Below are 23,491 nucleotides of genomic sequence, written 5' to 3'. Positions count from 1 at the left end.
CACTGAGCACCCAACAGATGCTGCATCTGGAGCTGACCCAAAGGGATACAGGATGAGACTAAGCAGAAGATGCCAAACACAGAAGTGTGCAGAGAAGACAAACTCGTGCCCTGATCGCCAGCAGCTCTAGTGCCTCCTCCATCACAGGGAACACAGAAATACCCCAAAGTCCTACTGCAAAAGGCAAACAGAGGGAAAGGGTCAGCAGGAGCAGCTGCTCCAGAGAGGAGAAGGCCAGGTTTTATGTTACCTAAAATCAATTTTTTGAAAAAAGGAACTAAAATATTGCCATACCCACAAGCACACAGGAATTCAGAATTGTCACTTACCTGTGCTGAGACAGGGTCTGTTCTAAGTGCAGACTCAAAGCAAAGATCTGAATACCTCCCAGTAACCCTCAGCTCAACCCAGCAATTTATTTAGTTGTTAGTTACTAAGCAGCTGAAAAAAAGCAGCTGAGCGGGACTCTGGTACCCGCTGTGTCTTCTGCAATCTGTGAGCACCAACATCTGCTGAAATAACATTAGGACCATTCCTATAATTTTTTAGCATGACTGTATTCTTGTAGGTTGATGTTGAGATCATCTTAACCAATGTTTTGCTGCGGTGTGTGTTGCACATTTTACCCTGTTTCATACAGCCCCTGCAGCCCACCTCCACTTGTGGCGTGGTATGTTTAAAGCCACCATTTAGCATAACAAAACAAAGCAACATAGGCTAGAGTTTTGGCCGGCCAGGTGTAATACATTTTTAAGCTACGATTTTGTTGTGGCCAACGGTTCATAATGGCACATTTAAAGCTGTAATTTTATTTTGCATTAGAACCCTTATTTATGCATAGTAAGTAAGTATTTTTTCCAGTTCTAATGGTATTTACTGCATTTTGCACATCTTCAGTCTCTAAGAAAGAAATACAAAGATGGACTCTGAGCACTGAGTGGCAAAGCATGTTGTATGCTAACGAACACATGATAGGGCTGGTACCAGCGAGATAATCTGTGCCACACAAGCACCCAGTTAACCAGACATATCCGCAAACACTTTTTCCTCCAAATAACTGTTTCAAGAAGGCAAATGTCCCAGTTTCAGGCACAGCTGGAAGCACTGCTTTGTTCTCTGCTGTAAAATCCCTTTTTGTGCTAATCTTAAAACTCTGCCAAATTTCTACCATCTAAGTGAAATTTTTCATATGAGTTTTTTATCTCAGAGTGCCACTGATGGTCATTTGTAATCAGTCGATTTAATAATACGGCTTAATTTCTTCAGAGAAAAAGGTAGTGAAAACTGTTTATTTCTTAGCAAACCATCAGCCCTGAATTTCTTTTCTTTTTAATGTGGGAGGAACGAAGCATCTTGTTCTGACAGACATATGAAGTGCCACCACAGCACCCTCCAGACTGCAGCAGCAAGGTCAGGGCTGAGCAGAACGAGCCAAAAGCCCAGTTCTTCAATTTCCTGAAGATGTAGCTAGTGGTTTCCAGTTCAGACTGGGAAAGGATTTCAACTTGAGCTTCTAAACTTCACGTTCATGTTTTGACCACTGAGAGATACCCTGGAGCACTGTGTACCCTGAACTCGCTTAGGCCATAGAAAGACATTTGTTTTGTAAAGGGCTGCATCCTTTGAAGCCATGCCTACCTCCTCGGGCTCAGGGCACCCCCCCCAGTGTAGCTGATAGATGGGGTTATGCGAATGGTCCCTAATCTGCTTTGAGCACTGATGGTGAGATGAGGGGAGGTCTCTCTTCATCGACAATGAGGGCAACACGAGGATGCTCGACGTGTGCTGTGCAATGGTGTTGGCTTCGGTCTGTTCAGCTGGCAGAGCTGTGCAGCGTGATGCAGCAGGTGGAGGAAATGCCATTTTTTACTCAGCACAGTCTTTGAAAAATTATGGTTTTGTAAGAGTATGTGCTGTAAGAGCCTAGGTAAAGTGCCTGGGAAGTACACGTCCAGGATACTTCTGGAATTCATGTGACTGCTTGTTTGACATAAGCGGGATTCATGAAAGGCTCAGCTCAGTTAAACATCTGCAGCATCAGACCCTGAATCAGGGAGGAGGGGGCTGATGTTCAGGTCACTCCTTGGCAAAGTTGCCCCAAGACTTCTCTCTCTCTCCTTTTCTTCCCCTTTCAAGGATGCCCTTTTGGGTTCCCGAGTGAAGACTTTGCTGACTGCAGCTGGAGAGCAAGGGAGTGCGATAAACAGGAAAGTAAGAGTCTATTTATCTCTGGCGCAGTCTGCCTTTTTCTAGTCTGGATGGAAAAGAAGACGAAAGTCCACGGAGCACTTGAGTGAACAACAAATGGCATAAGAACAAATGCAGCAAAAGGGAATGCCAAGGTTGTCATCCCCGTCAGCGGTTTGGATGGGTTTCCTGCTCGGAGAAGCACTGGGGAGGCTCGAGGCGGGCCCTCGTGCAGGAAGCAGGTGGTTTGCTTTACCAAGAGCCATGCGTAATGGTCAGGGAGCTGCGCCGCGCGCCGGGCCAAGCTACAGCAGATGGGCTGCAGTTCGCTCCGCTCAAGGATATTTTTCATGTTATGTGTGGAAAAGAGCAGTAACCCTTGTTTGTTATATGAGGCCTTGTAGGACTTTGTTTGGAAAAAAGCCATTTTTGAGATTAAGAAAAAGCCATTAAAAATGTGAGTCATTGTAATCACATTCAAAGTGCTCCAGCATGGCCTTTTATTTGCAAAGGCTTCACTATTAAAAGCAGATTTATTTTTTTTAATTAAGAATTTCACCACAAATTACCTCAGGCTAATTGAGGTGACATTACTGATCTGTCCATTTCAAATTACTAAGAAAAAACACCCCAAACACCTCAAAGCACCAAATTCAAACTATTCACTCTGCAAGGGTACCAGCAAAATAGCTGCGCCTACTTTGCGGTGTAACATGGGACCTTTGGGTTATAACTGTACCACAACCTTCTCTCCAACACAAATGCGTTTCAAAACCTACATCCCCCAAAGGGTTGGGGGGACACTCGTCCCTTGTGCAGGGAGAATAAGCAGGACCAGAAGCACAGGAGCCTTGGGCACCTCAGAGTGGGACATCCATAACCTGAGGCAATGGCTGATCATCTGAACGAGCCAAGGAGGCCAGTGCCAGCACTCACATCCCGCTGCTTTTGGGGGTTTGGATGTCCCATTTGGCATTAGAAGTCGCTTGTGTCCTCTCAGAGGGGAGATGCCCAAGCTGCAGCTTTCAAAACACATCCCCACTGTGAGGCTGGGAGCAGCAAGGGACAGAGAGAGCAGAAGCCTTTCTGCTGTGTATGACAGATATCAGCATCTCTTCTCTCTGATGTACCACCACCATCCCTGAGGAGAGACCAGCTGACCTGGGCAGGGTCTCCCCATATCCAGGCACCCCTCCCAGAGCCTATTTACTTGCTGCACCTTAAACAGTCACTGAATGAGTCACTCTCCTCAAATCTGGGCTGAGCTCTCAAATCTCTCAGGCACTGGAGAAAGGGCAGCTCTGTGAGGTTGCTGACTACCACTGCTAGGTGCCACCGTGTCTGTGCCAGCCCCTGGCCCAGTGGGTTTCAGGGTCTCCTGCTGTGCTGGCCCCCCAGGGACCTCTGAGCACCTACTCTTTGGACCATCACCAAACTCAACAATGAGTCAGAAGTCAAATCGCTGAAAATAACCAAGGCTTCTGCATCTCTAGGCGTGCAAAACAGCCGCTATTAAATCACAGTGTCAAAACAGAAAGCGTCCCTGGGGAGAGGTGGCCAGGCTGCAGCTGTGGGAAGGGGGGAAGCTGGGCACCCGATCATGGCATGCTGGGTCTGGTCCAGTTCGGTGCTGCTGCTTCAGTGCTGCCAGGATGTGATTTTTACTTTGTGTTTGACTAATTGCAGACCCTGGAAAAATGGAGAGAGAGCAGAAAACAACTACAAAAAACAATCTGAGGGCTGACAGAAATGTCTGATGGTAAGAGACTTAAAAGGTCCGTCTGTTTGGCTTAGCGAAAAGCCCAAGTCATCTTACTGTATTTTACTAGAGGGACTTTACAGAGTGCTTTAAATCACTGGCAAAAGACAAATAGCTGCAAGCTAAATCCAGACAAGTTAAAATAGACATAAGGCACAGTTCAAAAGCAAGCAGTGACTCATTGCTAGTACAAATTACTAATGGCATTGGTGGATCTTCTACTTTCACTAGTAGGAAAGGACAGGGTGCCTTCTTCTGTAGATGGGCCAAAGGGTTCACACAGAAGTGCTTGGAGGAGGTTGTCTGACCGGAGCTGTGCAGGAGGCCAGGCCAGATGACAGGGAGCTGCCTTCTCATATCAGCAACCTGCCGTTATTCACACCGCTGCCTCAAATCCTGCAGCACATCCACGCACCCAGCATCCAGTCAGCATTGTCAGGACGTGCCTGTTAGTTAACTGTTAAATACTGTCTGGAAAAAATAAACACATGGGTAACTGCGATGCTTAGTAATAGTAAATCATGTTCCTCAGCTCCTTTCCCTTGTAAAACACAGAACAGCTGTTCTTGGAAAACTGAATAGAAGCTCCAGTGCTTTGTTGTTGTACTCTCTTGCCCTTTGTTGTTGTACTCTCTTGCCGTACGATGTGTTACCAGCGGTAACCTTCTGTGACAGGTGAGAACTGCCTAATTAGCAGCCTCTGTGCCACGCAAGCTTTCTCTCTTACTCTTGGCTGAGGGCATTTGAGAGCATTAGATGGCATAAAGCTATGGGCCCGCTACACATGCTATTGAAACTCAAGTAAAACATTCACAATTTTTTTCAAATCGACCGAAAAGTCCTGGTCTTGTGTTCATGCTGCTCTGGATTTATGCCCACCAGCTATCAAACACAAGACAAATGACAGTGGTGTTCTTTCAAGCAGTTTAATGATTCTGGCAAAAGACCTGGCAGCAGACTCCAAAGATTTCATCTAGGCAAGGCAATGCCTATTCCAAGAGTGGAAATCTCCAACTGGAGAGCTGGCAAGTACATGTTTGTGCTGGAGGCTTAAATCAATCATTTCTATTTTTCCCAATGTGATCTAGAGAAGTACAGAAATTGGCTCCTTCGTCAATGGCCACAGGCCACTTTTTATGTTTAACGTATTAGTGCCACGGGCTACAGTAATACATTGACTTCGTGTAACAGTCAGTGTTAGAACCACCTGTTTAATCATTTCTTTACAGTAGCTCTACTGTGAAAGCTGTCAACAAATGCCTTGTTGACACTGTCATCAAGGAGACCACTGGATATTAGTGGTCCCCTGGAATCATTCCTTTGTGCTTCTGCAAAACTCTCCTGCCACCACAACACGTTGCTGATTCTGCCACCAAACACTGTCCTCCTCATCGTCACCTTGTGAATCAACACAAATTCCCCTGGCACCGACGCCAGAGCCCACTAGCAATCAAAATTTACTGCAATTTTATACTAATACATGCACTTTCTCCCTCAAAGGCTTGGGCAAACTTCAGGGGCCTATCTGCAAACCTGGGATGTAGATTAAATAAGAAACCTACTCAGCAGCCACCTAACTCTTTATTTAGGGTCTGGTCTATTGTGACTGGAAGTTCCTGAGGTGCCAATAATTCCTCTCCTGTGGATACCAAAAACTGCCATTACTTACTCTGGTGGGAATCACAAAGTGAAAGGAACATAATCTAAGTCTGTAGGTTTGCACAGCTTCCTTGTAGGGCAGTACTCCATAAACACTTCCCAGGTGATGGGAATGCCCTGGCAGTACCGTATCTTCTTATCAGAGTAAGCCTGTGGTGCATGCCCACCACACGGTCCCATTTCCCCACAGGGAGGACCTGGCAAGAGCTCTGCATGGGAAACAGTATGTGTCAAAGAGGCACTGACACAATACTCCAGGCATCTTGTTCTGCATGCTTCAAAAATATGTTTATGTGCAGCCTAAGGGGTCAGATCAGCTATATGTGCTCTGAACAGATGAAGCACACGGCAAGTGGACAAGGTTTGTTTCTGAATGGTCATGACTGCTCAAAATGTAGTGATGTATTTGCCAGTGCTGCCTCCTTGTATAACTCAATGGTTACTTCAGCCAGGGTGCTTGGAAGGTACCCCTACACATCTTCCAGCTTTAAAAGGTTAAAACACGTCCCATCTACCAAGGGAATGTCTTATTTCTTCTCTGCTTCTCCAGGCAGAGAGTAGTCATCCTTCACTTCCACATAAGTTCTTTTTTTTTTTTTAAAAAAAAAAAGTCAAACTAACCCCACATTCATAATATATGGAATCGCTAGTTATTCACTGATGTCCCTAACTCTATCCTAGAACCCGGAAACATTGCAAACACTGGATTTCTCAAACTCCTGAGAATCCAGAGCACTAAACATTTTCTGTCTTTTGCTCCTGAAGTGGCCTCAGGTTGTAAGTTTTCCAGCTTGGCCCTCTAATAATAATTATGGTAATTAGCCTCTGTCTCCTTTGGGCTAAGCTGCTAAAACAGTCCAGCTGATTTCTCCAGGAGGAATGAATGAACAAACAAAGTTAAACAACAAAAAGGCCACGTCTCAGGGGACAGTAACACAAGGGCAAGCTGGAGGACAGCTCAGTCTCATCATCTGCACTCCTGTGTTACCGGAGGCAACATTTTTCTCTGCAAGCAACCAACGATCCTGCATAAAGTGGGTTGGAAGGAGAGAGCGCAAGGGGAGACCATTTTGAGTCCAGAAGACTTTTCAGCCCATCCTTCCAGCACTGCTTATGCACCTTGTAGCAAACAGTTGCTGGAAAGAAAAAAATAAGTCTTTAGAACAAGTTGTAGTCAGATGTGTCCGGGCTTCTGGTTGACCTCAGGACACCCCTGGTGCCACAAGCTGCCTATCTCTGTGCCACGTGGAGCCACTCAATGCTCACCGTGCACAACCCAGCGAGTCTGGCTCAGGGTTTTGCTTCAGGAGTCAGACACTTAAAAGTGCTACAAGAAGTTCATAACTGCTGTATTTGAGGCACGGTGATACATTAAGGGTGAGCTTTGCAGGATGCTTGCTGTGTAGTGAAGCTCCCCAGAAGGAGAGAAATAATGTAATAGTTCCCCCTGAAGAACAGGGATCTCACTCCCCCTCCTCCTTTTCCCCTCCTTCCCACCAAACGCTCCAGCCAGCCCAGTTGGCTCAGCTTAGAGAGCCATCTCAGCAAGGAGAAGAAAGCAGATGTTCTCTGCAGGGTGAGTGAACTGAACTGGCTCACAAAGAGCCAGAGGCCATGCAGGATCGCACTGCTGGGAAAAGGAGGTTAAGATTTTAGCAGCACGGAACCATTCAAACAGATTGCCAGTTGCATGAAACCACAGCGTCAAAGCACAGAAGCCCAAGCCCCTACAGTGCTCAACCTCTCCCCTTTGGTTTCAGGTGACCAGTGCCCTCACACAAAATACAAGGCCACCAACAGCTGTGCTGTAGCAAGGAGCAGGTGACCACCAGGTGAATGCCAGGTCCCTACCACAGGCAGAAATACAAATCCAGTCCAAAATTCATTTATTTTTTGCCAGCTGAAACCATTTGGTAAACGCATCCTGATATTTTACGGCAAAAATTAAGTGGCCTTGCTCTACCCCAGAGCTCCCATTTCCAGGCCCGTGGCCAGTTAATACTTCATCTCTCACCACAGCGTGACCAGCAGTGGAACAAGCACTAAACGAGTCCTGCTGGTTCTGGTCGGTCAAAAATCCCAAGCTGGAGCCTGGGGGACCACGTGAGCTGCTGCCTGCCCACCACGCCTTCCCGTGGTTTGATTTCCTCGGATCCCGTGGAGGATCCGTTCAAGAAAGTTCAGCCTGCAGGTGCAAGTTTTGCAGCTTATATCTGGCCCACATTTTTGATGTCAGGAAAAACATTGCAAGAAAATAGCTCGTTATTAAAGAGGAGGGCTCCAGAGACTTTTTTGTCTTCCAGTGAACAGGCTTTTCTTTTAGCAGGCATTTGTCTGTGGTGTTTGCGAGCTAAATATCGCAAGCACAATCTGAACGTGACATTGATTAGAAACTGATTCTGGAAACAAATCATGTCCCTTTCTTGGCAGGCAGTAATGAATTCTCATCACTGAGTTTTTCGGATCTTATAATGCATTAATTAGTTGGAACATGTTCACATCTCAAAAATCATGTCAAATCCCTTTTAATTGCACATAATTCCCACCAGTGTTTTGCTCCATAAATTAATTCCAATTACATTGGAGTTTAAAGAAAACATTTTAACCCTTTTAATTTTTGTACAAACCCATAGGAAGGAAAAAAGTGTTGTTCAAGAACAAATACGGTAGTTTAAAATAAATAATAACTTTTGCCACAGATTTTTACATTTGGTTTCTTGCTTTAAAGAGAAACCTCCTCCAACCCTCCTGAGTTATGGAAACAGATTTCTGCCCAAGGCCAATAATTTGAAAAAGAAACAAAACTAAATCCTTTCACCCATTTGTTTCCCAGGTCACAGAATGAAAACCTGTAGGCCTCCTGTTTCCACCTTTAGCACGTGCTCTCACTTGAGACTTAGAAAGCGGCTTAAATTTGCCTTGCAAAAGAAAGGCAGAGGCATGCCCTTACTCCCCGGAGAAAGCAGACGAAAAGAATGTGCTTTTTTTTATTTTAAGCTTTAGAAACTTGAACTCAAGCTGTAAGAGGGGAAAGGAAGGCCACGGCCAGACAGCTGGTACAAGTAAGGTGCAGACACAGAGTCTCATCCTGTGCCAGCTGGAAAAGGTCCGTGTTGGAAAACAGCTTCACAAGCAGCTCCCCCGCGCCCTGGCTCGTGGGACACTGCGGCACAGGAAAAGCTGCAGCTCTGTGTGCAGTTCGTGGGGTTTAAAATGAAACTGCCTTACAGACCTTCAGCTGTACCTGTTATAAATGCACCTATTTTTAAATGGGGAAAAAGAAGAGACCTCATTTCCCACTGAAACAAAATACACACGGCCTATGGCCCCTATCCATTGCTGCAGATTAATTCAGACCTAAAACTCTGGGTTCACATCTTGTCCAAGATGTGAACGCTATTCAAGAGCACTTTCACTTGTTTCTGCAGAGGTGTCTGACCCCTGCTGTACCAGCTGAGGTAGATCAGTGCTACCAGGCCGGGGTGAGTAGACCTGTGATGGGTGCCCAGAAGCAGCTTTCTCACCGGGAGGCTGGGACTGAGGGACATCGAGACCTCCCAGACCTGAACACAGAGCCCGTGCTGCCATGGCTCCCTGTCACTGCTGGCTCTTCAAGTCAGTGTGGAGACGCTACTATTTAACGAAGGGAAAACTGTACTGTTCCTGTGACTCTTTCTGATCCTGTTTTTCACAGCCTTTCCTCATGCAGGATTACCAGTGGTTTAGGAAGGAGGCAAGAGTTGCCCTACTTTTCTTTTTTTTAGGAGCATTTTTTCAAGACACATCAAGGGAGGTAGCCTGGCTACCCCATTGCTGCTGGAGAACTTTCTGCTTCCTTCACTAAAACCTTGTTTTCCTGAAAGCAGAGGTTAAACCTCAGGCTAGACTATTCTAACAGGTAATGCAGCTGAGCCCAGCACAGCCCAGTGCAACGGGACTCTTCTGGGAGGATGTAAAATGTCAGGCTCTGCCTTGGCTGGGCACCTCCAGTGTGTGCCTGTGCAAAGGTGCCTGTGTTTATGGCAAATGCCGTCTCCCCTCTCCTCACACAAGTGCTAATTTCCTTGGAAGATAAGAGAATTAATCTGACAGCAGAAGATAATCAGGATTTTCCCTCCACACACAGTACAAAATACTTTGTGTGAATGTATTTGTGTATACTATACATAAACCCACAGTTTTGACTCCTGAACAGGAAGGATCAGATTTGTAAAGGTATTATACATATAGCACAATACTTTGAAGTCACTTAAAAAAAATTGTCCTCATTTCCCACCTTTGTCTTTAAGCATCTACACAGATCTGAGGGGTTTCAAAGGGGAATTTTTATAATCCTGTTCTGTGCCTGTTTGCATTTCAAGGCAATTAAGACTCTAAAAATACCCTCAAGAGGCATGGATACTAGGAGACTGTTCCACTTCATTAACAGTCATTTAGTTTCTCTTAAGGCTTCCTTTATCTTCAGAACACATTTGGGACGACCATGGGATAAACTAAGTAGGATTAAATAACACTATGACTCATCAACATACAGGAGTTCAACATACACTTGACTGTCCAGCAAAAAGGTGCTTCTGGTCCTTGGTGCAGTGGCATTCCTCCTGGTCGTTGGCATGTAAGGTGCTTTCTTCTTTCAGCTTTGACTTTTCACCGAGGCGTCTTCGTTATTCAAAGTGCCATAGCATGAACTGGGAGAATCTGGTTGTATTTTGCCTGTCAATTTTTGTCCTGAGGAAATGGGGTGAGAGAAGGCAAAAACAATAACTCTGTGAAGAATTTTAATAAAACAAAACCCCCACCAATCCATCATTTAAACATTCTTTGTTCCAGTAATCATTGTTTTCATTTGACTGGTTGTAACAATAGCTTGGAAAAACTCTGAAAAATACTTTGAAAAATCTGTTTGGAACAGGAATATAAATTAGGGGAACAGTATATTTATTAAATATGACTAGAGCACATTTGGGACTCAGCTCTCCCAGGTCATCCCATTATCTGATATCTCATTTTTAAACAGAGAAAGAAAAAAAGCTTTACTTACCAGGAATATGTCCACAGTCAATAAAAGGAATTTGTAAATGCTCCTCTTTTTTATTTCTTGCAATTACAAATACACCAAGGAAAGATAGGAGACACCTGCAAAATAACAGTGGCATCGCATCATTAGAAACAGTTCACTGCATCTGAAATGAGACTGGTTTTTTTCCATTTATCTTTTTCAAGGAATTCCAAACCCAAGCTGCTCAGTTTATAAAGAAACTTTACTTCTTGGCAGCTCTATAAATTCATCTTGGGCTCCCTTTCAGTCTAGTTTTTGCCTCCCGAAGCTTTATTATCTGTTCCAAAGGCTCCGCAGGCAAAATTACACTTTCAGCAATATATACCTAATCAAATGCCTGTGAGTGTGAGACCACAACATTCGAATCCCTGAGCAAATCTTCACAGAGCATCTAAGCTAGCATTCTAGCATTTGCAATTTCATTAACAACTCAGGCTAGCTGCAGACAATCAACATCTCTGTTGTTTTTCTCATCTGACTGTGTGTCTCAGGGGCAAGCTGTAAGCCAGGAGCAATGAAAAACTGCTATGCTTGGATAAATCTTCTATCCACTCTGTGTTGGATGCACAGCCACTAATCCCTGCCTGCCAAAGACATGGGTTGAATTTGCTCATCTCCATTTTTTGTCACTTTTCCTGCAATCAGACAAGATAGCTGTTGTGCTCACCTACTCCAGTCCAACTGCAGAGGACAAAGATGTCTGCAGCCATCAGCCCCATTTATTTGACAGCACAGTGGCAAGACACCCCCAGCAGTTCTGGGAGATGCTTTTAACCATCTCACGCCCATTATCAAGTAACTGTCACCTGTCTGCAGAGTTGTTACAGTGCTGGTAGCCAGCAGGTCTCTACTCTCACAACACCTAGGCCCTTCTTCAAATATTTATTGTTAACAGCTTCCTAGCATGCTCTGAACTTTTCCACAGGCATGCTGTGTCTTTCTTGGCACAGGAAGATGAAGGAGAGAGATTCTAGTACTGCCTCACAGGCAAGCGACCCATAGAATTGCCCATGCCTAGTGGCAGCAAAGACCAGCTGGACACGCAAGCAGAAGGTTACATGGGAGAAGATGTCTCGCAGTTGTAAAAGCACCCCCTATAACATGATCTTTGGTGGAGAGCAGTGATTTATCCTTCCTGCTGGAGAAACACATGCTGCTGGTTTTTCATTCCATCATGAGATTAGTAGTTCATAAGTGTCTCACATTTTTACATATTTGGATTCAAAACCAGGCCTCCAAACTCCCAAAGCAGAGACATCAATCTTTCCTTTAATGTTTTTTTTTTCTACTATAATGGCTATTCCATAATACTTTAATAACAAGATAGGTTTCTTCTTACTGCGAAAAGAAGGGATTCCGCAAGGCAATGCTGTTTCAGTACAAACGTTAGTGCAGATTTTAGGCTGATACACTTACCCGAACAGAAACATGAACATGCTCAGCAAAGCTGCACTTTGGAATTCCCGATAAAATATGACCCCTGGAATGTGACAGAAACAAGAATTGCAGATCTTGACTAGCTTCCAAGTGATATGAATTACAGCTGGGAGGGTCAGGAACAGTGTCATGCTCAAACAGAGCAAAAAAAATCCCAAATAAGGTATTAATACACATTGTGATGGGTTCACTTTATGTGCCCATATTCCATTATCTAGGCTTTCTCAAGATACTGCATGGGATTGGGGAAGATTTAGTCTATCAGGCTGGAGCATGTGCTGTGTTAGTAACTGCACAGATGCAAATATTTTTTGCATTGTCAGCAACAGCTTTTATGCAGGTCAAACTCAAGGTCTCATTCACAGGCAGAGTCATACCAATATAGCTAACAGGTTCTTCATGGATTTAGTTAAGCCACTCCAACAGACCACGTGGACATCTTAACTCCAACTGGGAACAGGTTTTCATAACTAGCTGTGTCCCTGATGTTTACACCAAATTAAGGCCTCCAGCAGCCAAGTTTGCCAAATCTTTCTGGCTGAAAGGATCACTAGCTCTTTCTGGTCACCCGTCTTCCAGGAATTAGCACCTCTGCAGTGGAGGTGACAGAACCAGATGTGTATCTGGATCTCAGCTGCCCCAGTTCACAGCCAAGTATTAGCTTTAAACCACTGATGAGCGTAGTTCTGCTTAGAAACGGCACAGTGTGAACTAGTGCAGCTGAAGTGTGACTGTATCTTCAAAGGCTGTAACTGAGGATGAGGGAATCACGAGATAAGGTACCTTCTACGAGCACCCCCACAAGATTCAGCACAGGTTGTTCTTCTAAGCCCTACGCTGGTTTAACTAACCTGGTGCAAATGCATGTATATCCAGTCTCAAAGCTATTAAGCCATTCCTGAATAGGTACTTGATCTTTTAAGGAGGCACAAGGCCAAAATTCCCCATATGGTCACAAGAACGCAACCCCCTTTTGGCACAAGTCTCCTCTCAGTCACAAAGTGTAGGTCTCTTCTAACACAGGTGCTGAGGCAATCTGTGCGTGAAGCTAACTCCCCTTCTCATTAATGGCAGCTCTGCATGAGAAACTCCTGCACAGCAATGACAGGAAAGCCCCCAGCGTGTGTTAAAATGAGTCATAAATGTTCTAACAACATGATCATTTTGGCTCATTGCTGATACAGCATCTTAGTCGTCCTCCCTGCTCGTGTTCTTACGCTGTGCACCATTTCCAAGATTTGCAGTCCCTCTTTAACAACACTGAGTTCAAAGTTCTCACCCAGAATAAAAAGTTAAATGCTTAAAAAGTCTTTGGAGTCATTTTATTTCCTTCACTTAACCTAGAATTCCACCTTCTGAAATGGAATATACACTAACTACTATGAAACACAGCTGGTTGTCATTTGAGTAGTTTGCCAGGCTGTTAAAATTACTCTACCAGTTCCGATACGGAGAGACTGGTGTGCACATGGTAAATGCATTTACTGCGTGTCAAGAGGAGGCTAGGATAGATGCAAGTAGTCCTAGTAAGCCAGCAAGGCATAGTAAACCATACATCTCAATTCTGGAAATGCTAGAATTTGATTATTTTTATTTTGCTTCAAAAGTTGTGAACTTACTCGTTTTTCAGAATTTAAACACCTGCCACTTAGGAAAAACTTCTTTTTGTGAAGACAGACTTGACTGGTTTGTATTCCTATTCACAGGCAGTAATTCTTGGAAACCAGATGTTCAGAAAATCATTCTGTGGAGGTAGTAGGCCAGAAACAAACCTGAAATGATGGCACTGGTAGTGAAGAACGCAAAATTAATGGGCACAACTGCTGTCACTTCATACAGATGCATTGCTTGATTCAAGAACCTGGAAAACAAGCGTTACTGCACCTTCAGGTGCCCACAGGAGGTGCATCGCACCTTCAGTCAGGTTAAGCCATTTTATGTCAGGTTAATGGTAAGTGTGACCATTTCTTACCACAATAGCAAGTAGCCCTGAACAGATGTGCATGTGTATTGAATTTACCTTCTGGTTTTGACTGCAGAGTACAAACAAATAGGTGAAAGCAAGAAGGTTGGTGTGGATTATTCTGGCCAAAGGCTGTCATTGGAGAGTCCTTTGAAGCACTATTGGAAAAATTTTGTCTACCACAGATAAGGGAGGAATGCTAGGGTATTACTGCTCATGGTCTGCATCGGTTCTTGGAAGCAGCGCTGCCTGCAAGCAGCCAGGGACAAGCTGCTCTAATTTAAACAGGTTGTGTAAAGGTAGATTTCCAGCACAGACACGAACACGCGAGTTCTCATAGCAACCGTTTCACTTTGCTGAAGTCCACATTGCTGCTACTGCTCAATCCAACTTGGCTAAAACACATATTTGTATGTTTATCCATGCAGTCATACCCCAGACACACTCTGTTCTGCTGAGAAAGTCCAGGAAGGTGGCTCCAAACCTATGCTCTTTGGATTGGAAACTCTCTACTGTGCTCCTCGGAAAGGCAACACAAATCCTCACCAGAACCATGAGCAAGAGTGTGCAAGACGGCAGGAGCATTCACAGCACACAAAGCTGCAAGACCAAGACATTGGCCATGGAGCAACCTGCACAGCCTGCATCAGTGGATGAAAAAGGCAAAGCAATTAACCCACTTGTAAGGAGACCGCAGCTATCAACATTTACCCACAGGGTGATGAATCATGAGTGTGAACTCTTGGATGCACCGGCAGATACTCTGTTATGTGAACGGTGCATTTCAGACCAAAAGAGAAAAATCAGGAGGCTGCAGAGTGTATTCAAAACCTATAAAAAGAACCACACTTAAATGTTTCACTGGTACAATATATGTGCACAGTAAAAATCCAAGCTTGGATCTGTTTTAGCCATTAAAGTAATTGCATGGTTATTTTAGCAACTGTTGAACAGTCTCCATGGTGTTTTAAAAATAAAGAAATCCTACATATCCACAGGATAGTCAGGATTTTGAAGTCATTGAAAACACCTCATTATTTTCTCCCATTTGCAACAAACTTGGTCACAGGGACTAAAACCGATACCAAGGGCCAGCACTGAATCTAGGAGGATGTTGTAGCACAGGCTGTTCTGAGCTAACACATGACAGTCAAATAAAATAAGAAAGGAAACAAATAAAATGAAAAATTTAGACTGACAACACTGTCTCCTTTAGAAAATGTGTCCAAGAGAGAAGAGAGAAAGAGACAATGAGCCCAGGGAAAGAAACGGCCACATTTCATGTCTGTTTTAATTTTGGTCCAGCAAAAGAAAGAAAGAAAAAATTGGCAAGCAGGAGAGGTTAATTCAGCGGCTTCCTATTTACCAAGCTTTTATTTCCTATTTTAAATGCCCTGAGCTGTTCTCCCAGCGAAGACAAGCTGGATGTAAATCACTCTATAATCTGTTACAGGGGAGTTCCTGAGTCAGCCGTGGAGAGTCACTGCATAATAACGCATGGACTTTCTGATTCCACATGGGAATGATATGTTCTGCCACGAGAAAGCTGGGTTGGCTCCTCTACCGGAAAATAATCATGCAAGTAAACACTCAGACTCACACTGGTGCAGTCTAGATGAGATTACTGAATGATGCTATCAGCACCTGAAGCAGAGGGACCGGCATAAAGGGAATGGACTCTCTGTTCAGCTGCAAGCCGTATTTTACCATGCTGCCACCCCCAGCAATCTGCAAAGGCAGCATAAAACAACCATTTAACAGGCCAGAGGCCAGTGGGAAAAACCTGGATGTCCCCTGCACAACAGAAGTTAACTATTTCCTAAAAAGTTACAGACATACAGGGTAGCAAAGTGCAACATGCAGATTTAGCAGAGGCAGGGAGAAATCTGGGGTAAACTCTCTTCTTTGGTTTGACTAGTGGCATAAGCTGGAGAAAAGACATGTATAATGAGGGTAAACGTGGCCATTTGATTATTCAGCAATGAAGGTTTCTAAAAGTAACCCCCAAAACTTTACATAAACATAAATGTAATTTAATGAGTTCAAGACCTGTGCCAAAACTAGAAGTAAATTTGGGAAGGCCTCATATAAGGTGTTAATGAAAGGAGGCAGCATCTATAATGATCAATTATAAAGAGAAATAAAGCCTAAATAAACAATACAATCAGCTGTAGGCAATTCATACATCTGTCAAGGCTCTTCCAGGAATTTGTTGCCTTTAAATGCAACTTGTATCTGGAGTCAGTATCAGTACTGAATAAAAACGACAGATAAAACGTGTACAAAGGTTAGGAGATAAGTAGAATCTTACTTACTTGACTTGGAAAGCACAAGAAATTGCCATTAAAAGAATCATGATATAGAAGACAGGATAAGTTAGCTGCATTTTCCCCTTCACAGAGACTGTTATCAGGCTGGCCACAGCCTTTACAGCAATGACAGTCAGCGATGCTGGAAGGGAAGGGGAGAGATTATCAGGGCAGGATTCATAGCACCAACCTCAGAGCACCAGCAAGGGAGGACAAGGTTCCAGGTCAGAACCACAGGTCTGATCACTTCAAAAGGTTGACCTAGGATTTGGGCACCTAAACCCAAGTATGTGATTTTATAAATGCTTACGGGGCTACTGCCTGAACTCTGAGTGGCCTTAGCGCCATGTGTGAGAGAGAGAGGCTGAGCTCAGGGTGAGGAAACAACTGGATCCATTTCCCACTGCTGAGCATGTGCCCTAAACACTGGGCTACCGATCAGAGGTGGTACAACAACCTCCACATCTACATTTTATTTAACTCCGTCTGCTAATTTGGAGCCCATGTTGCATTATTCAGAAGTCTGTGAAGTCTTGTTATCTGTTCAAACCAGCCGGGACACCTCCTAATAGCAGCCTGTGTGTGGCACCGGCAGCCTAAAATAACTCCTCACCTTCAGGATTTCTTTGCTGAGATGGGAGCTGGCCAAAGCTGGCCAAAGCTGGCTTCTGGGATCACATCCCGAAGCACCTAACTCTCCCCATGGGTTATGTACAGAGAGCAGAGAACCAACGCAGAGGTCTGCATTTCATTTCAGGGACCAGGCTCTTAAGACCACTTACTGGATTTATCCCACAGAATAGAATATTTCAATCCATTTTGTCACTGTCATTGCATCACCACAAACAAATCTCAGACAGCAGGCAATGATTTTAATACATGTCACCAGTTCAGAGAAGTCTTGCAATACGTATCTTTTAGAAAAGGGGCTGACAGCTCAACCAAGAGGTACTTTAGACTTCCTTTTGGAGTGCACTCTTGGTTTGTTGAAGGTAACCCAAGTACGTTGTGATTACTGCAAATGAAATGTAACAAATTCAAAAGAAACCAAAAATGATAAAGAGTCAGGGTGCAGAGAAGACCTTTGAAGAAAGGTAATTAACTGTCAGGAGCACCATCCCCCAGCTGGGATCCAGTTCCACCCTCTTGCAGAGCTGAGGAGTGTTGGATTTCGGTGGACTGATTCATCCTCCTGTAACTGCAAAATTCAGATTGGCAAGGAGAGCTGCACTGTGCAAAAAGTTCAGGCCAAGGGTTGGGAGAAAAGGTGGGGGAAGAAAAATGAATTCAGGTCTGTGGTTTTGATTGCAAGCATTTTTCTTATAGCAAGTCCAAAAGTTCAGGGGAAGTTTAAGAGTTGCATACATCTTGTGATGATCCTATTCACCATCATGAAACTCACTGTTTTCATGACAACCTTTGCACCAAGTACTTCAATTCTTGCTCTGTAATAGAAAATAGGTGGAGTGGTTTAGAAAACAGAGCAGTAAAACCGAGCAGAAGAGGTCAAATGCTGGCCTGCAGTGATGCTAATGGTATGATAAGAAGCCAAAATACCCCTAAGCCCCAACAAACAGACTATGTAAAAATTGAGATTTCTACTCTAACATGGGTGAGTTACTTTAAACAAACACAGGTGAAAATTAGTAGTATGAATTGTCTAACTGTGGGCAAAGATTGCTGAAAAATTATTTCTGATGAAAGGGCAGTTTCCACCCCTTATAATTTTAACAAACTAGAAAAAGAAAGCATCACGGTTTGTTTGGGCTTTTTTTAATTTATTTGGTTGGTTGGCTTAGGTTTTTTTGAAAAGTGGAATGATCTTTTTTAGTTAAAGTAGGCCTGGAATAAGTTTCAAAACCTAGAGAATGTTTTTCCTATCTCTGATAAAATGACACTCCCCCACCCCCACCCCACCCAAGGCTAGTGTGACAAATGATGTCACTTCCCAGCTGTTGGGGCAGGAAACTCAGAAATCCCACTTTAAGCTGAAATATTTCCCCTCAAACTTATGATAACTCCCAGTATATACATGAGGTAAGGTAATTCTCACCAAATGAACTTGCAGGGTTGTACTAAGCAAAACGTTTGCAGATTTTACGATCACCGCTGTATTTTCCCCATAATGAAAGTAGCTCAGTACCCAGTGAAACACAGAGGCTGCCCTCTCTTTAAAGAAGCCTTTCTACATTTAGTGTACATCTGTACAAACCCTCCACCAGGAATATATCCATGCAGATAGGAGAAAAGGCAGAAACCCTCTTCCACGAGATGCCTCTAAGACCCCAACAAAGCCTCACCCACCCCTCCCGCAGCCAGGGCCTTCTGTGGGTCAGTCCCCCCATCACTTTGCTCAGCAGAAAGGTTGGGGAACAGGCAGGAGGCTCTATGCGTAGCTTTGTGGGGACTACCAGGCACCAGGACAGTGCAGGAACCGCAGCCAGGCACAGTTCTGGGTTTCCTGCTCAAGGAAAATGTCAGTATTGCAAAAGTTCCCATGAACCAGGACTTGTTTGTTTGTGTCTTTCTTAATAGAGCAGAAATAATGACACATATTTCCTCAAGCTGTGTATGCTCACCAAAACCTCAGCAGCCACCAGCTGAAATGCTATTTTTAGTTGATTGCAGCCTGACCACCAAACCACAGTTAGTGCCTGCTGGGGCACAGGTTTGCAGCCCTGCTGCTGTTCAGCGGCTCCATGTGTCCCTTTGCCACTGGTGGCATCAGGGCTGGCAGGCTCCACAGCAAAATAAGCACGCATGGCTACACAGCCCAATGGCCCAGGTCTCCCAGAACCATGTGTTGACCTTTCTTGGGGCACCCATTGTGGTGGGTCTGCCCAGAGCTGCAGCAGTCAAGTGCAGAAGCCCATCTGGGGATCTTCAGGCTTCCAGCTCTGCAACAAGGAGGCTTCATGCTCCTCATGGCAGGGTTGGAAGCTGGAGAGCAGCTGAGGCAAGCTCTGCCAGCATGGCTAGGCTCCGTGCTAGGAGCTAGGGGATAGCTGGACTCACACTTCACTCCTTCAAATCAAGAGCAGTCAAACAGTTAGACCTAAGGCTTTTGGGACTCTTCCACTTCTACCTCATGCAGGGAGCATGGAAATCCTTCAAGGCATCTGCAAAGTTACAAACCCTAATGCTCCTAATGCTGGGAAACTTAAATGGGATGACTGTCCCAAAAAGTTGATCTGAAAGTCTGAGCTTTTCAGTTGGGTGAGAAACCACTCAGGGATCCGAAGGAAAGCAGTTGATAAATCTGCAAGAGTTTTTCATTCAGTTAAATCCAAATTGTGTAACTGGCAAGCTTTAGTGATATTCTCTTTTATCAAAACATTAATTACCAGCTCTATTAGAAATGTGCTTTACAAGCCTTTGCAGACTGATACACGCACCCACAGAACTCAGTGAAAATATAACCATGGGTTTCAATGGCACAGTTCAAGCACCTTTCCCTTCAAGCAAAGAAATGTGGTGTCTCACCAAGATTTCATGGAGAAGTGACAAGACAGGGATGAGAGAAGACACAGGGTGGTGACAAATTTTTAATATATGCCTGCAAGTCGTGGGGCTTCAGAGATAGCCTCCTGACATTTTTCAAAACTGATTTAAGCTTAACTTTAGGGAAAGCTGCCTGATAAATTGATCCTCCCTTGTTTTCCTGGCTATTGTGCCAAAGTTAATCAGAAGGCAAACTTCAGTGGCCCACTTTGGAAAGGTGGTAAAGTAAGAAATGCTGCGTATGCAGACAGGCATAGATAATTCAAAGAAAAGTTCCCGTATAGTTACAGCATACCACTGCATTTGTTTACAGGGTGATTACACAGTCTTAAGCCGCTCTGTTTTAAAGAACTGATTTTCACAACTAGTCTGCTGTCCAAAACAAAGTTTCAAACAGTCAGCTCTCCCAGGATCTACAGCTAAAGCATTAGTTCAAAAAAGCTTCAGAATAGCATTGCACACTGCATATTGATTTCAGAAAATCTGTAAAAAGAAATAGTCTCAGCAATAAGCACAGAAACTGTTTCATAATCAGCTTTTCGCTTCAAAGGGACACCGCAGCAAGAATCATGTGAAATGTTTCAATGATTCTCCTTCAGCATTCTGCTTTGAAATGACCCTAATCTAAACTAGCTGGGGAGACTGACTGACAAGGAATTACCAAGTAACAGACAGGAATATTAAGCAAATAATATGTTCTTACCCAGTAGTGCTACCATCATTAACAAAACCACGATGTGTTTCACAGCCTTTCTTTTGTAAAAATAGAGGAGAATGCAGAATGTTATAATTTCTAAGATCTGAAAATAAAAAGGAAGAAAGTTAGAGCTGTGAAACTATGTAATAAATGGTTCATTCAAAGTCTTTGAGATGTCATATTCATTTTCACTTCTCTAACCATTCAAAGGAGAATTACTTTATTAAGCATATTTTGCTAAAAACTAACCTTATTGCCAGCTGACTAAGCTATCAAACAATTGTTGTCATTTATCTTTCCTACTATAGCAAGTTAAACTTCAAGCATTCCTTATTTCTTTAGTTTTCCTTTTTGGACTTATAGCTATATTTTGTCACTGGTAGCATTGAGAAAACTTTTTTAATGTGACAGTAAAGACACTCATGTTTATTGGTAATAATTCTTACAGAAACTCTAATTCCTATGGAGTACAGCACTTACCTGGAGGAACAGCAGTCTCTCCTTCTAGCTATAGTGGTATTCCTAGTGCCACTCTTCGTGACATGCAAGCTTATTTTTAGTACCCTCTTTGCCCTTCTCCCCAGTCCTACTAAAAAAAAATCCCCCCAAATACTGTCTTTTTGTTCAAACTTTCTGCTGTACATTGTAAGGAGGAAAACACTGATTTTATGTGGTGGTTCTCAAATCACAGGTACCCGTCAGGAGCTTGCCTTGAAAAGCTCCATGACACATTAGCAGACCACACTGCAGGACATCTGCAGCTGCCGAAACAGCTTTACCTTCACTGTGCATGGTCCAGACTTGCTCCTTCACTAACATCTGACAACTAAATGACAGAGAGTTAAATTTACTGACTTGTTAATGTGTCTCTTTGCAGCTTCCTTTAGGAACTCTTGCCTTTTGCCATCTCAAAAGCATGGGTATCCTCCCTCCTACCCATGTTACCCAAATACCCCTCTATGCCTAAAGAAAACAGTGCAAGAGCCAAAAAGCTTCTGTAAAGCCCTTAAGGCTTAGGAAAACAGGGATGATGGACCTCTGCACTGAGAGGTGCTGAGAAGCCTGGTAACCTTAGAGACAGGATGAAGAAAGAGAAGTTTGTGCATGTTGGAAAGTAATCAAATGGGAGAAATAAGACAGAAAATGAGATTGTCATCATTGCTGAATCTGGTTATTGTCATTTTTTGCCAGCAAAACAAGTCATAGAAAAACCTCCTTTTATCTCCTTGGTGTTATCTTACTATTTTATTGTTTATAATGCCACTCCACTCTTAAGCCAACAGTCACCATAAGGCAACATTAGGCTCAAAAATATCTGGGTGTTGCACCGATGAAATTGCCAAAGCAGTGCCTTAACAGTTACTAGTGGTGGCTATAGCTGTAACATGGCCAATTTCTCATTTTGGAGTGCCTGCAGCAGGGAAGCAGTCATCAGCTACATTCAGTTACTAAAATTCTCTACTACACTCACACCTTCCCCAGTTCAATAGTGTTCAAAAATATGAACAGAACATAGTTATGCTTCAATTCATTTTTTATTTACCTTCACGTTGATCCCTTGCTCCCAAAGACAACTGAGAAACAATTGCATTTCAGAACATTAAAAACACAAATTTGGACTTTTTACCATCTTTCTTTAAAAAAATGTCAAATATTTATCACAAGATTAAAAAAAAAAAGGCAAGCTGGGTGGTTATTTTGTAAGGTGCGTTGCATAAATAAAGCATTTTGCTTTTAGGTAAAAAAAAGCATTCCTGGACTTATCCATGCTTAATAATCTTTGCAATCTCTTGTGAAGTGCTGGCCTCATCTCCCTCCAGAGTGACATCATTCCAACCGGTCCTGCACCCAGAGGTGAAAGCTGGGCCACCAGCTGCACAAAAAAGTCTTTTGCTTCAGTTTGACAGTAAGTAACTTGTCCAGCCCCCCCAGCTGCATTCAACAGTGTAACACTGGGTATGTCTAAATCAGGAACCAAAGCAGAAGTCATGTTAATATTTGCAGACAGGTGAGTTCATCTTGACCTCCCTATGGAAAACTACGACAGGGTTTTGAGGGAACTCAAGAGCAGAAGTAAAAGTAGCAGCTTCGTTCATTGTGCCACTGGAAAACACATCTTAGGGCCAGAGGGGAATATTGCATGACCAGGCTGCAGCTACAACAGCCTCCAAATAGCTTCAGTTGCTTTTTTGACAGTGAACAAATGCTAACAGAATAGAAGAAAACTGTGTTAAATAAATATTCCCCACATGGAAAGGTACCCAGGCTAGAGAAAGAAGTTCAAGAGATGTCCCAGGTGTCCTCTTCCATGATGTGCCAGTTCAGGACAGGTATACAGGATGGTGTGGCTGGCATGGGGCCATGGCACCAGGTGACAGAGCACTGTGACATCTGTTTCCTCCCCCCAGTGCAAACCTGAGCACCCATCACCTCTCCCAGACTCTTGGACTGGTTGCCACAGAGCGTGCAGAAACCCATGAGGCAGCCCTACGGCAGCCAGTCAGCTACATGTCAGGTACTGATTCATTTTATATCCCCTGAGAACTTCAATCACAATGCTGATAGAGGGAAGCACCATCATCTGCCCTGTCAATCAGATTTCAAACTATGCAAGAACAATCATCCAAAACCAAGCCCAGCGACAGTCACTGGCTGAAACCTCTCCATCACACCAGCTCTGGCATTCCACTCCCTCTTCCACCTCACTTGGACTCCCAGAGTGGCAGGCAGTCCGAGCACCACCAGCCTTCACTGAGCCAGGTCATCGGTGCTGGCTCTGTCCATCTGCCTTCTGTTGGTCCTCATCCTGTCATCACTTCTCTTGCTAAAGCTACCATAAAGATCCACTATGATCTCCTCCTGTTTAAAAGCAAATGAACCCACTAAGAAGACTCACTTCTGAAACAGCCAAGCGAAACCA

The 23,491-nt window shown here is 43.9% G+C and overlaps 1 protein-coding gene across 1 annotated transcript in view; it reads right to left on the bottom strand.

The window, feature by feature from the left end:
• Window positions 1-8,029: 8,029 nt before the first annotated feature.
• NIPAL2 (NIPA like domain containing 2) overlaps window positions 8,030-23,491 on the bottom strand; it is a 51,762-nt gene continuing 36,300 nt past the window's right edge. Inside the window, exons 6-11 of the mRNA XM_014285135.3 lie at window positions 20,578-20,674; window positions 16,380-16,515; window positions 13,874-13,962; window positions 12,081-12,144; window positions 10,647-10,741; window positions 8,030-10,333 (exon numbers count right to left, since the gene is read on the bottom strand). Coding sequence (XP_014140610.3) covers window positions 10,239-10,333; window positions 10,647-10,741; window positions 12,081-12,144; window positions 13,874-13,962; window positions 16,380-16,515; window positions 20,578-20,674 — 576 coding nt within the window. The 3' untranslated portion in view covers window positions 8,030-10,238. The remainder of the gene's footprint in view (window positions 10,334-10,646; window positions 10,742-12,080; window positions 12,145-13,873; window positions 13,963-16,379; window positions 16,516-20,577; window positions 20,675-23,491) is intronic.

The sequence above is a fragment of the Falco cherrug genome, chromosome 3 (assembly GCF_023634085.1).
Source record: "Falco cherrug isolate bFalChe1 chromosome 3, bFalChe1.pri, whole genome shotgun sequence".
NCBI classification, from domain to species: Eukaryota; Metazoa; Chordata; class Aves; order Falconiformes; family Falconidae; genus Falco; species Falco cherrug.
Note: the sequence above shows the minus strand (reverse complement) of the source record. Positions and strands in the feature narration are given on the sequence as shown.